Raw genomic sequence first — 17,099 nt, 5'->3', positions numbered from 1 at the left:
CTAAACTTCTTAAAATAAAATGCTCCCTCGGTATGACCTGATTTGGATAAGAGTTAAATATGAAAGACTAAGGATCACAGAAAGCAAACCCAGAGTTTGAGAATGTACAAGTTCATCATTTCATTGCTGTAACATGGTAGAAAGCAGGAAGATTTGGTAGTTGGGATATCAGCCCCAGCTCCTTCCCTAACTTGAATGGCTTATAAATGACTGAGCCCAGATTGCTTCACTTGTCTTCATCTGAGAAAGCAAGGCTAGATGATTTTTTCTGTATGTGTGTGTGTTATATTTGTGTACATACTCTTATGTACATAGGCGCCCATACACATGTGTGTGCACACAAGCATAAGTCAGAGGACAGTCTAGGTATCATTCCTTAAGAGCCGTCCACCTTGTGTTTTGAGTCTCTCTCACAGGCCTGGAGCTTGCCAAGTAGGCTAGGTTGGTGGTCCAGCAAGTCCTATCCAGTGCTGGGATTAGAACAATGTGCCACAACACTTGCCCCCCCCCCCTTCTCCTACTTCTTCTTCTGCAAAAGTTGTGGTTCAAGCTCAAGTTCTTATGCTTGCAAGACAAATGCTTCACCAACTGAGCCATCCCCCCAGGCCTGAATGATTCATTAGGTGCTGTTTGTTTTTATGAAGCAGGGTCTCTCTGTGTAACCAAACCGACCTCAGGCTTGCCCACCCCTGCCTTAACCTTCTCTCTCTCTCTCTCTCTCTCTCTCTCTCTCTCTCTCTCTCTCTCTCTCTCTCTCTCTCTCTCTCACATATATGCCATCAGGCCCAGCTTAAATGTCCTGTACAAAACGATGGATCTGTATAGTATAAAAATTCGGCCGGGCGTTGGTGGCGCACGCCTTTAATCCCAGCACTCGGGAGGCAGAGCCAGGCGGATCTCTGTGAGTTCGAGGCCAGCCTGGGCTACCAAGTGAGCTCCAGGAAAGGCGCAAAGCTACACAGAGAAACCCTGTTTCGAAAAACCAAAAAAAAAAAAAAAAATTCATAAAAGTGTTTCATATTGAAGGTACATTTTCTAATGACTGTGCTAACATGCACAGGCCATTTTACACATAAGTGTTCATACCTAATGGTGTTTCAACCAGCACAGCCTTGAAGAGATCTGAGGTGGTCTCTGCAATGTTGACTGCTTCCATCTCTGTGAAACGGCCCAATGGGTGACACTTGGCTAGAACTTCTTTCACAGATTTCTTTTGCAATGCCCCATTCATCAGTAGAATTACATTGTCTATCATGTAGCTGCATCTGGAATAATAGTCAAGCATTAGAGAAACATTTAACTGGGTGGTATGGTGATTTGTAGTTGAGCCCTGAAGAAGTCCACAGGTCAGACTCCCTGGGAGATGATATTCAAGCTGAAATTTGAAGAATGAGTGGAGTTTTTGATGTAAAGGGCTGAGACCTGGAGGACAGAGTTTTTTAAGGTAGAAGAAAGAACATTTGAGATAACACACACACACACACACACACACACACACACACACACACACAGAGTCTGGATCACTGAGGTAGGCCCAAGGTTGCCTCTGCTAGGTCATGATGTATAAAGGGAGGAGCTTGGGTATTAAGGACAATGGTGGATGCTGAAAGCTTTTCAACTATAGGGAGTGTTATGGTCTATGTATTTAATATTAAAATGGAAGAAGAGGTAAATACACACCTATAGAATGTGGTGCTTTACAAAATTTATTTTATTTGTTCTCTATAACATCACTGTAATGTTGGTACCATTTTTGTCTCAATTTTTCAGATGAGGAACCAGAGACCCAGATAGATGTAAATGTAGTCCATGATGGCAGGTATAGCTAACAAATGGGAGAGCTGAGAACCAAACCCAGGCAGCCTGCTTCAAGGACACTATTTTTAATCAGTGTGTTATGCTGTTTTTAGTGTTTAGGACCATGAATAGATTGGGGAGTTCTTGGTTGAGAAGAGACAGTGAGGGGAAGAAGACATTTGCAGTATATGTAGATATTCTGGACAGAATGAGTTTAAGGTATGCAAGAGATAACCAAGAAAGAGCCAGAAAACCGCAGAAGTGCAACCTAAAGATAGCTAGAGGCAGGAAGAGGGCAGTTTAAAGCTAAAAGCCAAAACCCTGAGAGGATTAAGATCACTTCCTAGAGAGTATATGTACAAGCTAGTTTTATGTCTACTTGACACAAGCTATAGTCATCTGAGAGGGAACCTCAATTGAGAAAATGCAACCATAAGGTTGGGCTGTAGGCAAGCCTGTAGGACATTTTGTTACTTACTGATTGATGTGGGAGGACCACAGCTGGGCTGGTGGTACTGGGTTCCATAAGAAAGTAGGCTGAGCAAACCAGTAAGCAGCACTTCTGCATCAGTTCCTGCCTCCAGGTTCCTGCTAAGTTTGAGATCCTGCCTCGGCTTCCCTCGTGGACAGAGATTCAGGATATGCAAGCCAAATAAACACTTTCCTACCCTATCACAGCAATAGAAACCCTAACTAAGACTATGCAAAGGGTTCATTCTGTGCAACCATAGGAGGAACCTCAACATTTAAGGGCTAAAGGATATAAAGAAGCATGGTCAGATGGGAGGAGAGCCAGGAGAGTGAACCCCAAAAAGTTCTAAAAAGCTATAAGGAGATATTACAGAGTGTCAGTGACCACAGGTACATTAAAGTAGACACTGACATAGACATCCCTAGGCTAAAGAAACTAAGAGACCATCTAAGGTAGTAAAAGCACTCAGCAGAGTATGTTCATGGGAGAGTAAAGGGGCGGGGGAAAGGCAGGATTGATCAATGTATGTTTAAATGAATGGGAAATGGAAAGACCAGAGAGAGAGAGAGAGAAAGAGAGAGAGAGAGAGAGAGAGAGAGACAGACAGACAGACAGACAGACACAGAGAGAGCTCATCCCACAAGCTGACCTTAATGTAAGTGGAAAGTAGCCTTTCATTTAGAAGGCTACTATTTGTTTCAGGTGAGAGAGAAGGGGGAATGTGTAGTACCAAGTAGGGAGAAGCAGTGGAAAAAATGAGGTGACAGGTTGGAGGAAGGAAGGGACAGTCCACTCATGAATGAACAAAGGTCCTCTAGTTAAACAATGGTGGGAGACTACACCATAATGTAGACTTGGAAAGTGACACCTTGCAGTGGATTGCAGTAAACTTGGATATTGGAAATACTATTGCAGAAGCCTAGCACATGGATTACAGGCTTACTGAACACTGGTTCATTTCATAGTGGAAAAGCAAGTCTGCATTGCTCTGGAAAATCTACAGTCTACCCCACTGAGAATTCTAACTAGCATTCTTGAAGCAATTATCCTTCATACAAGGCACTTGACTATAAAGTTTCTTTGCTTCCCAAACAGCAGCACCAAATTTAGACATTATGAAATTTTAGAATCCACTTTATCTGTTGAAAATAATACTACCATGATATTGTTTCTTTAACTGTCCCTTTAGGCTCAAAGGCAATTACCTGACAGAGGATTTGCTACCACTTAATAGTCCTTGGTAAGCTTCAGGCACTTGATGTTCCCCACAGCACCTCTGTAATGTAACAGCATATGCATTCTTGACATTCTGCAACTTAAGTCAAGGCTGTGAGGAGGATTTGCCTACATGTAATGGCCTGCAGAGGGTGCAGACATGTGTATATTACATGTGCCTATGTTTTTGCTAATACAGAAGTTGGCTTCTTATCACAAAGAGCAAGAGTAGTACATATTGGGTTGAATTTTATTTCAACTCATTCTTTGAGTGTACTTGTTTCTAAAATAACAATAACACCAGTTCTCATAGCATTGTTTAAGAAATGAATGGTTAGGGAGTATCTCTTTCCTGTCCCTGCCTTCCCTCCTTGTCCCCATCACACATATATACACCACACATAGGTATATCGATACCATCTAGCTGTTGGAGGTGGGACATTGCTCAGAAGATAACTTTCTCCTGCCATAATACCCCTAAAGTTCCATGGCTATGAATATGGTGGCTAGCTTCAAGTCACCTGGTTATCTACCTAGTTCAAACTCTTGCTTTACATAATTTTGTTCACAGATAAATTTAGATAAAGTTCTTGACAGATCCAGGATTGGTACTTACTCTGGCAGGGTAATTTTCACTACTACTCATAGTCTACCAACACCCCTGTTTTTAGCCCCTTTTCTAATAGTTGATTCTATGCCTCCTTTATCAGCATCTGGGGAAATCATAGACTAGTCATTTAATTTCAAAACTACTTTAAGTTGTTAGAAGTACATTTTTAGGCTAGGCATAGTGGAACACACTTGTAATGCTAACACTTGGGCGATTGAGGCAGAGGACCACAAGTTTGAGGCGAAATTGAGCTATATAGTGAGACTCTACTTCAAAAATTATAAACAAGTATTAGTCATTCTAGAGTTTGTATTACATGGCAAGCATTTTGCATGTTCTCATTCAAGCCTCCTGACAATTTACTGCTGAGACTTCACAGATCTGGGCACCAAGGCTGGGGAATATGTACCTTCAGATTACCCTGCTCCAATCTGACAGGAATTTGTTGGCAGTAATGTTAACCTGCCTCTCTGTGAAACCTCTTTTCCATTCCAAGTATACATCACTTGCTCAGGTTGTATACAATGCCCACACAGTACCAACTGCAGTAAATAAACAACCACTTTCAAAGCCACAGCTTCAAGTCCTTTGTCCAGCTCAAATAAGACAACCAGCTCAAACCAGACAATACTTTCAGCACTTTGGTCTTAGATTTGTTCTCTGCTCTTGGTCTTTCTTTAACTTGTTTAAGAATCTTGAGAATACCTAAAACATATTTTTGTATAATAATGACCAGATTCTGAGCTGGAAGGACAGTTGCTGATGGTCAGCTAAGAGTCACAATTTACTGAGTTAGAGAAACTTTCTTTTATGGAAAAAATTTCAATACTTCAGTGTCATTAACAGCAACTGTGAAATGGCTGCCATTTGCTAACTACTGTGGGCACAAGATAGAAAAAGGTGAATACTTTTTAAGAAAGACACAGGTCAGCGATGATCTGCAGTGTCTAAGAACTTGATAATTTCAGGAGTACTAATCAGATGTGGTACAGGGGATGCCTCATTGCTAAAATCTGTCTTACCAGCAGCTCAGATTATGGGTGACTTGGAGGAACATCCATAAAGTATAACTTCCATTGTGTCCTATCAACAGTAGATGTTAACATAATTTGTCATTTTGATGTTGACTTTGATCTTCTGGCTGAGATAGCACTTGACAGATTTCTCTAAAGTAAAATTGCACCATCCATTCTTTCCATGTTCTGCCTCTTTAAAGTTTCTACATGCAGCACCCCTGAGAAGTGTTGATGATGATTATCTTCCTTCAGCACAGACCTTCTTCAATAGTTATGGGGATGTTTCCACAGGGGAGATTTATTCTTTCTCCTTTATTTATTAATTAATTTAATCATTTGTTTGCACCAGTATTGACCCATGGTATTTATTTTATCCTGGGATGACAGTTCAGTGCCTCTTCCTTTAGTGTGTTGCTCAGATCATTTCAGTTTTGGCCACTGTGAGAGCTCATTCAGTTGGACTGATGCTCCTTTCACATGACTGTGTCATTGTGGTTTGGTTCTTAGCACTTGCTCCTGTCCTGGCACTATAAGGTGGTCCAGGCTAATTTCGCACATTTCCTGTCCCCGTCCTAGAATCAACTATTTCTCTGCAGAAATCTTTTCTTCCTATTTATGAGCTAATTCTGCTAGAGCCACCGTCTGGGCACTTGTTGGGCTTGCTAAGAAGTCTGGCCATCTCAGATGAGAGAATGAAGTACCTGTGTGTGTTTGCACCAAAGATTTCATCCTAGTGCAATCACTCAGTACCCACCACTCAATGATATCACCCAAGGCCACATTTTTCTTCTGCTGTAGAAACAGAATATTAACAAATCTCAGTTCTGGAGAAATCTCTCATGAGTCTCAAATCTATGGATTTGAGAATATGTCCTTTGCTTCTTATAAGCACAAATAATTTTATTATGGATTTATAATGTAAAACTAAATAGATGCATGCTTTTAATTTACATATTGCTGTTCTGGAGATTGAAGCAGGCTTCAGAGATGCCATGGCAGTCTCCTGTCACTGAGCTGTGTTCCCAGCAGGATCCGAACTCTTGTACTTCTTTTTGGTGCATATGACCACTTCTTTTCCCACAGGCACCACAGTCACATGGACCACAGAGGCATACAACCCAAATGCCTCTGATACATTTCTCTTCTCTTTGCAATCTCTATTCTTTGTCAACAGCACTACTGTTTTCACTCTTAAAGTAATAGCAACCTCCTTCTTCCTTCAAGGTCAAGCACACATTTCCATTCCTTGTATATGGGCACCCTTTAAATTGGTCTATGATGACCTCTTCAGAAAAAGATAAGATAATTTAAAATGTTTTTTTCATGTGTAAGGATATAGCCCAGTGGTGGAATGCCTGCCTAGTATGTACCAAGGTCTGGAATGTGGCCCATAGAACTGAAGGGGAAAAATAAAGTACACAGTTTAGGAGAGAGAATAGTCAGGTGGTGGTGGTGCACACCTTTGATCCCAGCACTGGAGAGGCAGAGCCAGGCAGATCTCTGTGAGTCTGAGGCCAGCCTGGTCTACAGAGCTAGTTCTAGCACAGTAAGGGCTACACAGAGAAACCCTGCTTTGAAAAAACAAAAGGAAAAGAGAGAGAGAGAGAGAGAGAGAGAGAGAGAGAGAGAGAGAGAGAGAGAGAGAGAGAGAGAGAGAGAGAAAGTAGAGTAGATGACTGAGGAATGTTCTTGGGCAGAAATGAGACTTGGTAAGAGGCAGAGAAAGGGTAGGAGTGCTAAAAGGAAGACTGTCATCAGAGTGAGTGGCCTGAGGCAGACAACTGCACATGCCTAGGTGAGGTGGGAGCATGCTCAGCACCACACATGGTTTTTCCGGCACAATGGAATAGGATGCAAGACTGAAGGGGGAGTGCAATCAAGTGTCCAAACAGAGGGAAGTAGAGCATTCTTTTAAACAAATCTGGCACCAGAGGACAAGAAGGGGCAGACTTGGTAGGGCCACGGGGCAAACTAAAGTAAACCATGCATATCAAAGCAGTTTGTAAATCATAATAAGATTGTCACATTAGAAGGAGCCGAGACTTGGGAATAGATAAACATGATTCTAAGGCCAGTTCTGCCACTTAAAAGCCAGTTCACAAGCACTCCATTTCCTCAGCTTAAGAATGGAAATATTTATTCAGTTTTGAATGGTTGGCCTCAGGATTAGTCATAATAAGAACACACAGGAGAGTGCCTTGTATTAAAGAAGGCCATGCACTCTGAGAAGGGATTTTCTTACAAATTGGTCTCTGTAGACAAGAAAATAGGAAGTGAAAAACCACATCTTTAATATGAAAAAGTTTACAATGTTTATATCTTTTTATTAAGCTTGGGATTTCCTCATATGTGGTTTTACATTTACTTCAAAATCCACCCTTCCTCTTGGAGGGTAGGAGGGTAGGGGGTGGGGATGAGAAACTGGGCAGTCATGTAGAAGGCTGAGACATCCAGAAGACCATGAGCCATGGTGGTGAGCCAGTTCAGGGGCTTTTACCTGAGTTTAATCTTCAGAACCCACCGTTGAAGGAGGGGATCAATTCCCCAAAGTTATCCTTTGACATCTACATGAGTGTGCCTGTATTCACACGTGCACACACTAATAATAACGAAAATCTAAATTTTAAAAAGGATGTGAGCTGGTAATGCTTTGGGAGATTAGTTGCAATCGCTTGATTTATAAAAAGGTTGAAAAAATCATATGCAATTTTTATTCTCTCCTCCCTCCCTCCCTCCTTCCCCCCTCCTCTCTCTGTGGGGGAGGCAATTCTGCACCTTAACACCTTTAAACTCTTCATATCTTTGGGTGGTCATTGTTCTAGATGTCATTTTCTTTAAGTAAATGTTCAATGCTATTTTTTTTCTTTGGCAATCAAATCATTAACTTCAATACATTATTATTGAAGTATATTATATGCATAAATGAAAATGTTATAATGAGCTCGTTATACTTTGTAATTAAGGTATGCTAATATAAAACCCCCAACCCCAAAATGAAAACAGTGCTTACTAGTGTGTTGTTGGATGTTTTTGCTATGTTGGAGGCCTGCCACCTAACCCCCAAATAAATCACATGGAAGCTTATTATTACTTTTAAATGTCTGGCTTTAGCTTGGCTTGTTGCTAGCCAGCTTTACTTAACTTATCCCATCTATCTTTGGCTTCAGGGGCTTTTACCTTTCTCTATTTCTGTATACCTTTTCTTTCCTTCTTACTCTATCTCTGGCTATGTAGTTGGGTGACTGGGTGACTTGCCCCTGAAGTCTTCCTCCTTCCTCTCTCATTCTTTCTTCTCTCTCATTCTTTCTACCAGATTTCTCTTTCTATTTATCCTCTCTGCCTGCTAGCACTGCCCATTTCTCTCTTTCCCCCACCCCAATTATTGGATTTTCAGCTCTTTATTAGACCATCAGGTGTTTTAGACAGGCACAGTAACACAGCTTCACAGAGTTAAAAAATGAAACATAAGCAAAAGTAAACACACCTTAAAAATAATATCCTATAACACTAGTGACTGTTCTAAAGGACAGTCACTTTTGTATATAAAAAGACTTGAATTCATTTTTTAGATGGAAGCCCTGAAGACTCAGTCTGAACTCCCTCCTTTGGCCTCAAGTGAACAGTGTATAACTTGGTGATTATACTAAATATATGCTCTAAAAGGCATGCAACTATGATGTGGCTTGATTCTGGAAGTCACACATTTATTTTATGGGTTAATGTTGTGCATGCATGGTGTGTGTGGAGGTCAGAGGACACCATGAGGGTGTCAGTTCTCTCCTTCTACTGTGTAGGTTCTGGGGAGGGAACTCAGGTCATCAGGATTGGTAGACAAGTATCTTTACTCAATGAGCCATCTTATGGACCTGAAAATCACATCTTCACATCAAGCTTGATTGCTACAGTTCCTTCCTACCTAACAGAGCACACCAGCATCCTTCCATCTGGACAGTATAATGCATTCTGTGCTCAATGACAGTTGTCTTAGGTGATTGGAGTTCTTAGATATGTTGGCTAGGTCATGTTTGCATATATGGGAAACAGAGAGAGGAACATACCATATAATTTCAGATACAAATGTTCACTAACAGAGGTTTGGTGTGTGTGTGTGTGTGTGTGTGTGTGTGTGTGTGTGTGTGTGTGTGTGTGCTAAGTTTGATCCATTTTAAAAACAATTTATTTTATCTCCCAGTGAAACTCCTCAGTGAAAGGTACTAGTTCACTCATACAAGCTGACCTGTCATTCATTCTGACACAGACAGTAAGGGCCACGTTGTATCTCTCGACTTAATAATTTTCAAGTGAAGGTTTGACTTGATAAACATTTAATTAAGTCATGGAGTTGCTTAATCCAGACCTAACCAGATGTACTGCATGGGGAAGTCCTGACATTTTGTATGATTTGCAGATACATTTCTGAGATTCAGAATACACACAAACATTCTGTTCCCTCTGCAGTTTTAGTATCATGTTTTTGGTTTTCTGAAGCTTCTCTTTTTTGAATAGAGGAAGTGAAAATTAATTTTTCAGAATGATTTAATTTTTGTTGACACATTCATTTTTTTTCTTCTAACAAAATAAAATATTGAAAAATTATTCTGCATTTAGCATTTCCTATAATAGCAAACATCAAAATGAGAATGTATTTTGCATATTGCCCAAACTCTAGAACTGTTAACCTCTTTAGTATTTACAATAGTGATCAGACTTGCTGAAAATTTCTCAAACTTATTTGCCTTTTTCTATTCTGGTGTCATGTTCTTTGTCTTTTCTAGATGTGTAAAGATGCTAAAATTTCAAATCCCTCTCATCCTTTCAGGCAATAGTCAGATACATTTTCATTTTAGCTTTTTAAATGTTTCCAACTCAGGGCTGGTTAAGAGCATTTGCTGCTCTTTAAAAGGACTGGGGTTCAGTTCCCAGCACCCACATGAGGTGGCTCAAAACTTCCTGTAACTCCAATTTCATGGGATCCAATCTGACACCTTCTTCTGGTATCCTCTAGAATCAGGCATGTACTTGGTATACATACATAGGCATTCACACATCCACATAAAATAAAAATAAGTCTTTAAAATGTCTCCAGCTAGAAGGGATCTCTGTCTGTCTGACTGTTTATTCTCTCTGTCTCTTGGTCTCTATGCATGTATACTGGCAGAAGCAGTGATGTATGTAAAGAATACTCAGCATATTCATTCACAAATATTTATTACATATTTAATGGATTGTATTATCTGGAGTCCATTACTATCTCTGCCATTACCAACCGTGTGCTCTTGGGTAAGTCATTTCATGTGTTCATTTGAAATACAGTTATCCATAGTTCCTACCCATCTGCGAAGACAGCGACTTTACTTACTATTTTTTCGTGTGTTCTGGGTTTAGAGTAGAAGAGGGATGCAATGAACTTCTCTAACCAAAGTAAATGAAGTAACTGGCTTCCTGGTACCTTATCTGGAGTTCTCGCTCGAAGAGTGAAAATTGCTCATTTCATGCCTGTAACTTTTCTATCCATAGAACGATCCTAATATTAAAAAGATGCCTTTATTCTTTTGCCTCTTCTAGCATACTTGAAGCATTTCAGGAACTCAGAGAAAACTACCAATCAATAGTAGGGTGTTTCTGGTTGGCTAGGTCAGTTAGAGCATCTACTATAGCCTGCTTCTTGCAGTAAAAATACAATAACACCTCATCTTTAGTATGTTTAATTATCACTCAGAGCAGGTTTTATACTTTTTATTCTTCTGACACAGATAAGAAACAAATCCTAGTGGATAGGAGAGGATCTGAGAGCACAATCTGCTAATATTAAAAAATAAATATTGAATACCTTCTGACAAAGCAATTTCACTTCTGAGAATCTGTACTAAAGAAATTTCGTCACATGAAAGAACAGGCATAGCTGAAGTGTGATTGATTACAGAGTCACTTGAAATGCCAAAGAAATGAAACAAGCCGGGATGGTAGCACATGCCTGTAATACCAGTGCTCTGGAGGCTGAGGCCAGAGAACTGGGAACTCACGGTTATCTGACATTTACAGAGAGACCTTTTAAAATCTATCAATCAATTAATCATTCAATCCAGATAGAGAAAAAGGAATGATTAAATTGTGGTGTACCAAACATAATAGGATATATTAAATTCATTGTATAAAATACATCTACATGTATTTTGAAAATTCATAATAAATATGAAATAGGTAACACAGACAATGTCTATAGTGCAGTACTATTGTCTAAAACAAACAATATAGCTAATGAGATAAATTTGTACTTTTATATAAAAGTGTGTATCTGAAACTTTTCATATGGAATATGTAGGAAAGATATAATCAAAACATATGCATGGTTATGATGGAACTTCAGGACAGAAGTACTTAATATGTTCCTTTATTTCTAAAAACTCAATAATGTGAGTGCCACTCAGTATGGTTATTGTGAGAATTAAGTGAACCAATACATGTAAAGTATTTATAAATGCACTACCCTGTAGTGAGTATTAAATTCTAATTAAAAAACTAATTTTTAAAACATACTGATTCTTTGCAATAAAAAAGGAAGATAAAATAAAACTAGGACAACAGATATGTGGATCACTACCAAGGGAGATGTCGATCTGTATCCCGAGAACCAAGGTTATGAAATAGCCTCAAATCTCTTGAAGCAATTGTGAGGAAGGAGAAATAGTTTGGAAACCAGGTTACCAGGATCCACCCTGCCCCCTGGTGGACAGTTAATGGTTAGGCAGCTCATGGACAAAGCCCAAAGGAAAGATCACGCTTTTGGCCCAGATTTATATCCCACTTGAAGATGTGTTGCAGGGATGACATCCTAAGCTCCTCCACACCACTCCCTTAATACCCTTAATCCTCAGATGCTAATTTTACTAATTTCAGTTGGCATCAGCAGCTTAGCAGCAGTATTAAACTGGTTTCTTTTCATTGTTCGACTCACCTGGATCTAGCTACTTTCTAATAGAAATACCTCTCTTCCTACAAGCCTGGGCTTGGGCATTTGCTGCCTTTGTGCATCCTTAACTCACTCTCCCATGTGAACAGTGTGCTGGCCTTTGCAAGTAAAATTTGCACATTTGAACATTTTTGAGTGAAGGTAGACGAGATGTGTTTACTTATTGTGTAAGTACATATGTTTACAGGTAATTTTCACAAATCTATGATTTATGTAACACCCCAGAGAACCACACTTGGTTTAATTATACCGCATTTTCTCTTGAAATTATTAAACATTTTTTCCTTTTATTTTATTTTACAATACCATTCAGTTCTACATATCAGCCACAGATTCCTTTGTTCTCCCCCCTTATTAAACATTTTTAAACCAAAGGCCCTGCATTTTACTTACAGTTGCTATCACAAAATACGTAGCTGATCCCATTTTAGAATTAAACCCACAACTCTGTATTGTATAAAATGACCTTTCTTCCTTAGATAGAAACCAAGGCTTTGAATGACTAAAGGTCTTTTTCTTGGGGGTCCCAAAGTAGCATAATGTAGAGTCATGTTGGAACCACTGGTTGTGAGAATTTCCCAACCTGCATCAGGGTCACCTGCAAAGCTTATTAAATAAAATCCAGATTCATAGACATGTTCCAAGACCCACTAAACCATGATTTTTGGAAGCACAATCTTGAAATCTGCAACTTTAATAATTCTTTCACAGTTAGGAAATAAAAGCCTTATGAATTCATTTTTAATCTTAGAATCTTGCACAAGTCTTCACTTGCAGTAGTCACTTAATACGTGTATTGTGATGATCAAACACATACCATCCAGTTCAGGCAGACCAGATTTTGATTCTGCAGAATAGCACTGGTGTTTTTCAGTTAGTAAAGGATTGGGAAGGTTTAAATGATAAGGCCTTATCAGCCACTGCAGCTGAGACTGTTTAGCCACATCCCTGCTTCCTGTGGAATTTCTGGAGACAGTAGTACATCCTTTCAGGCAGAGCCATGCAGAAGATTGGTAGAAGGACTTTTCTGGCTGGAAACTCACAATCAGGAATGAACAGCGGTACTGAGGTAAGCAACTTTGCATCACTGTTACAGAACCTGACGTAAACAATTCAAGAGGAAAGACTGACTGACTCACCACTTCAGAGGTTTTACTCAACCATGGTGGGAAGGCAGGGGCAGAGCAGAGCCTTTGCACTCACACCAGCCGGGGAGCTAGGTCAGCTGCAGTTGCTTACACAAGCTCAGCTCAAACCACTCACACCCTTTGTGAATGGAGAAAGGCTCGCCAGAAGTAAAACTTGCTCTACCTGCACTTGAATGATATTCATCTGATCAGTACAACTCAGGTGACAACTGTGACATCATGAAGATAGGAAGGAGGTGGGAAAGGCATGCCCTGAGAGATACTCCTCCTACTTCTTTCAACCAGGACCAGTTCCATCACGTTCCAATAGTTTATTCAAAATATTAATCCATCCATAGATTGAACTATTGAGTAGATCAGAGAGAGCCCTTAAGTTCTAGTCATTGATGGAAAAAAATCTCTCTCACACACACCTATAGGTGTGCTTTACTTATTCTTGGCATCTTTCAGTCCAATCTAATTGATAGTCAGGATTAATTGCCACTATTGTCAGTCAATTTCAAATATTATTGGAAATAATTTGACTGTGAAATTTATGCACTAAACAGAGTTTGGGGAGGGAAACACAAAGCTTAACATATATAAATTGTCTGACCCAGAGGGAAGGCTCCACAGTCTCTTTAAAAAAAAAAAGGCTCCACTGTTAGAAAATTATTTACGTTGGAAAAAAGCTGACATTGAGTGTAGGGATGCTAATATTTCAAATCAACAGTGACTTTAGTCCCTTAAAATGTAGAAAGATGTCAGGTAATGATGAGATAAATGGAAACTTATTTTCATTATATCCTTTAATTCACATGGATTTTGAATTTCTACAGAGAAAAAGAAAACCTTTGCAGACCACCCCTTCCTTTTGCCCTTTCCCTTACTCATCACAAATCCAGATACTCCATTCTGAGACATCCAACTCCCCAAAGCATCTAACCACCATGGCATCCTCCCCTCTTTCCCATCTCGACTGTCAAGATTTTCAGTGCAGATTGAAGAAATAACTTCGTCTACATCTTCTATTTTCATCTCCTGAGCACATCTTTTATAATAACAGAATTATCTCCCTAAACAGATCATTCTGCTCACTTTGTGAAGTAGGAAGAGTTAACAGGTAAAAGCAAATAAATAAATAAACAGGAAGGAATACAGCACATTTGGAATCCAGCTGCTTGGAGCACAGTACTTGGGTGCTTACTTACCAGCTCTGCAGACTTAGGCAGATTATTTTTCATGCCCCAGTAAATAAGTATGATAGCAGCATTGCCAGTTACTGAATGAGCACTGTGTGCACAACAGTCCTGTGAACTGGTACTCTTCCACTGGCCATATGAGAAAAGAGCATAAAGTCATAGACATTAGATTGCTCAGCTATCCAGCCAGCAGTGGTGGAAGCATTCAGTCATCCCATCTTATGGTCTCACAGCAGGAAAGTACTCCTTGTCATATAGGGTGGTGATCATCAAGTGAGGAGTACATATTGGCACAGAGAAGCATGTGAACTTGGATGTCTTTGTGAAAGCCCTCCTCTCTTGGCTTTTGCTTAGGATCAAAGCCCTGAACATGGCCAGGCTCTTTTCTCATCCCTGCCCTTCTTTCTCTTTTCACATCTAGGTCCAGATCCATATGAAATGAGTTCCTGTTTCTACGCACAAACTCTTTTCATGTCTCACAGTTATTCCTTCAACATATTCACATTTTAAATATTGCTTGTGTCGGGCCTTGTCTGTAGATCCTTTGATGTCAGAGCTATTGCTCCAAGCCTGCAGGCACCCCTGACTGACTGAATGCTCTAGCTTGTGACAGTTGCTACCTAATCCTGTCTTGGCTTTTCATCATTCAAGGACACATCTGCTTGCTCCATTCCGATAGGAGTTCTCAGTATTCATTTCCTGTCTAGACTGCTGAGGACTTGCCTGATTTTAGTACTGAAAGGCCCCGAGTCTGTAGAACCTGAACACACAGCATAGGACAAAGCCTGCAGATGATCTGTAGGCCATCTCTGGGATAGTAAGGAACTTTGGTTATCCCTTATAAAACAATGTTTAAAGGTTTCTTCAGATTAACCCAAGATTCTCAGTATCTTTCATCTTTAACCCAAGACTTCTCATTGCATTCATCCCTGTGCCCATGGTGAGGACTGTTCGGACCCCCCTCCAAACACCCAAATTCCCAGACATTCAAGTATGTAAAAATGGCATAGTATTTGTATGTAATCTGCATGCATTGTTCTATATATTTAATGTAAATTCTAGATTACTTCTATTAACCAATATGATATAAATGCTATATAAGTTGTTATAATTTCAAGCAACGTGACAACAAAAGTCTGAACATGTTCAGTACAGTAGGTACAATATTATCAGAATATTCTTGAGCTATATATGATGGAGGTCAGGACTGCTGCACAGGTCCTGAAGGGTATGTTTTTCTGGTCATTGTATTAAAATTGTTTATCTAGTAGAATAGTAGAATACTTTAAATGCTGGAAAGATTATTTTTTAAAAGGTTGTTCTGCAAGAGAGATGAGCAGTTGAAATGCTTCTGTAAAATACTGGGTAGGAAGGAAGAAAAACAAAACAATCTCGATCTGTACTAAACAGTCTTCACTAACATGCTGCTGGATCTGTTCCTTTGTTTCATAAACTGTGCATAATTATGGTATTCAAAACCTTCAGATATTCTTGCTATGGAGGATTTAAAAATATCTGCTCCACATTTTCAAAATAAGTTTCTCATGTACAGTAATTATCTCATATAAAATGTGCAAAGCTTAAGATAATCAATTTAAATTTAGACTGTCTCTCTTAGGGTTGACTTTGACAGTGCTATAGTGTTGCCTCAGGGTATTTCCTACTAGGGCAAAATAGAATCTGATTGTTGGAAGTTCATCGGGGCTAGAGAGGCACTTGACTTCACAGAACATTTTGGAGGGAGAATAAGAGAAGATATTTCAGAACTGTGGGACACCATCCCCCCATTTGTACAAACTGGTTATTGAAATAAATCTCTGAGCTCTGCAGAGAGCAGCAGGCTTCTGCCAGAGCTGAAAAGTCACACCACAAGATGGTACGGTGGCATCAAACACAGATGGCCCTATAGGAGCCAGATGTAGTGGTGCCCATCTGCAATGCTTGCACGCAGGAAGCTGAGGCAGGTGAATTAAGAGACCAGAGCCAGCTTGGACTGTATAACTAGTATAGGACCAGGAGAGCCACATAGTCTGGCGTAGTCTCAAAATATTAAGGGTTGGGGAGGGAGCGCAGTGGAAGAGGGCTTGTCTAGCATGCTGGTGGCCCTGGTTCAATTGCCAAAAGTTCAACAGTCATAAGACCTAGTTGTACATTCCTGCAATCCCAGACACCTGTGAGGTTGAGTCAAGAGGACTGGAAATTCCGCGCACAATTATAAAAATAAAGATTACTAGGCCTGGAGTGTAGTCAGTGGCAGAGCACTTTGCCTAGTATGTATGAGGTCTGTTGGGGCCCATTTTCAGGTTTTCTAGTGGCTTTACCCAGCAGGTCTGCATAGAGAGGATGATTGGACCACAGGCCTGAGTGCAGGTGTCTGAGATGGTCGGTACTTGGCTGTGCTGGGGGGAGGTCTTTTGTGCCACCCCTTGGCATTCCTAAAAATACCCAGGCCCATTTGGATTAGGACCCAGATCATCTTGAGGCTATCCTGTATTTTCTATCTGTTTTTCTCCCCTCTACCCTTCTAACTAATATTTCCTGCTGCTCCTACTCAAGAGTACTCTGGGAAAATGTGGGGGTGGTGGGTAGCCCTTCCACAGAGGTCCTGAATTAGGTCTTCAGCACCAAAAGCATACAATACTGACAATAAGTATTATAAAATTAAATTGCATCAAATAAAAAATAGCTTT

The 17,099-nt window shown here is 40.0% G+C and overlaps 1 protein-coding gene across 1 annotated transcript in view; it reads right to left on the bottom strand.

Moving 5' to 3' along the window:
- Nucleotides 1-17,099, bottom strand: part of Atp6v0d2 (ATPase H+ transporting V0 subunit d2) — a 51,870-nt gene that overhangs the window by 14,939 nt on the left and 19,832 nt on the right. Inside the window, exon 3 of the mRNA XM_076563850.1 lies at nt 1,087-1,265. Coding sequence (XP_076419965.1) covers nt 1,087-1,265 — 179 coding nt within the window. The remainder of the gene's footprint in view (nt 1-1,086; nt 1,266-17,099) is intronic.

This window comes from Peromyscus maniculatus, chromosome 2 (assembly GCF_049852395.1).
Source record: "Peromyscus maniculatus bairdii isolate BWxNUB_F1_BW_parent chromosome 2, HU_Pman_BW_mat_3.1, whole genome shotgun sequence".
Classification (NCBI taxonomy): domain Eukaryota; kingdom Metazoa; phylum Chordata; class Mammalia; order Rodentia; family Cricetidae; genus Peromyscus; species Peromyscus maniculatus.
Note: the sequence above shows the minus strand (reverse complement) of the source record. Positions and strands in the feature narration are given on the sequence as shown.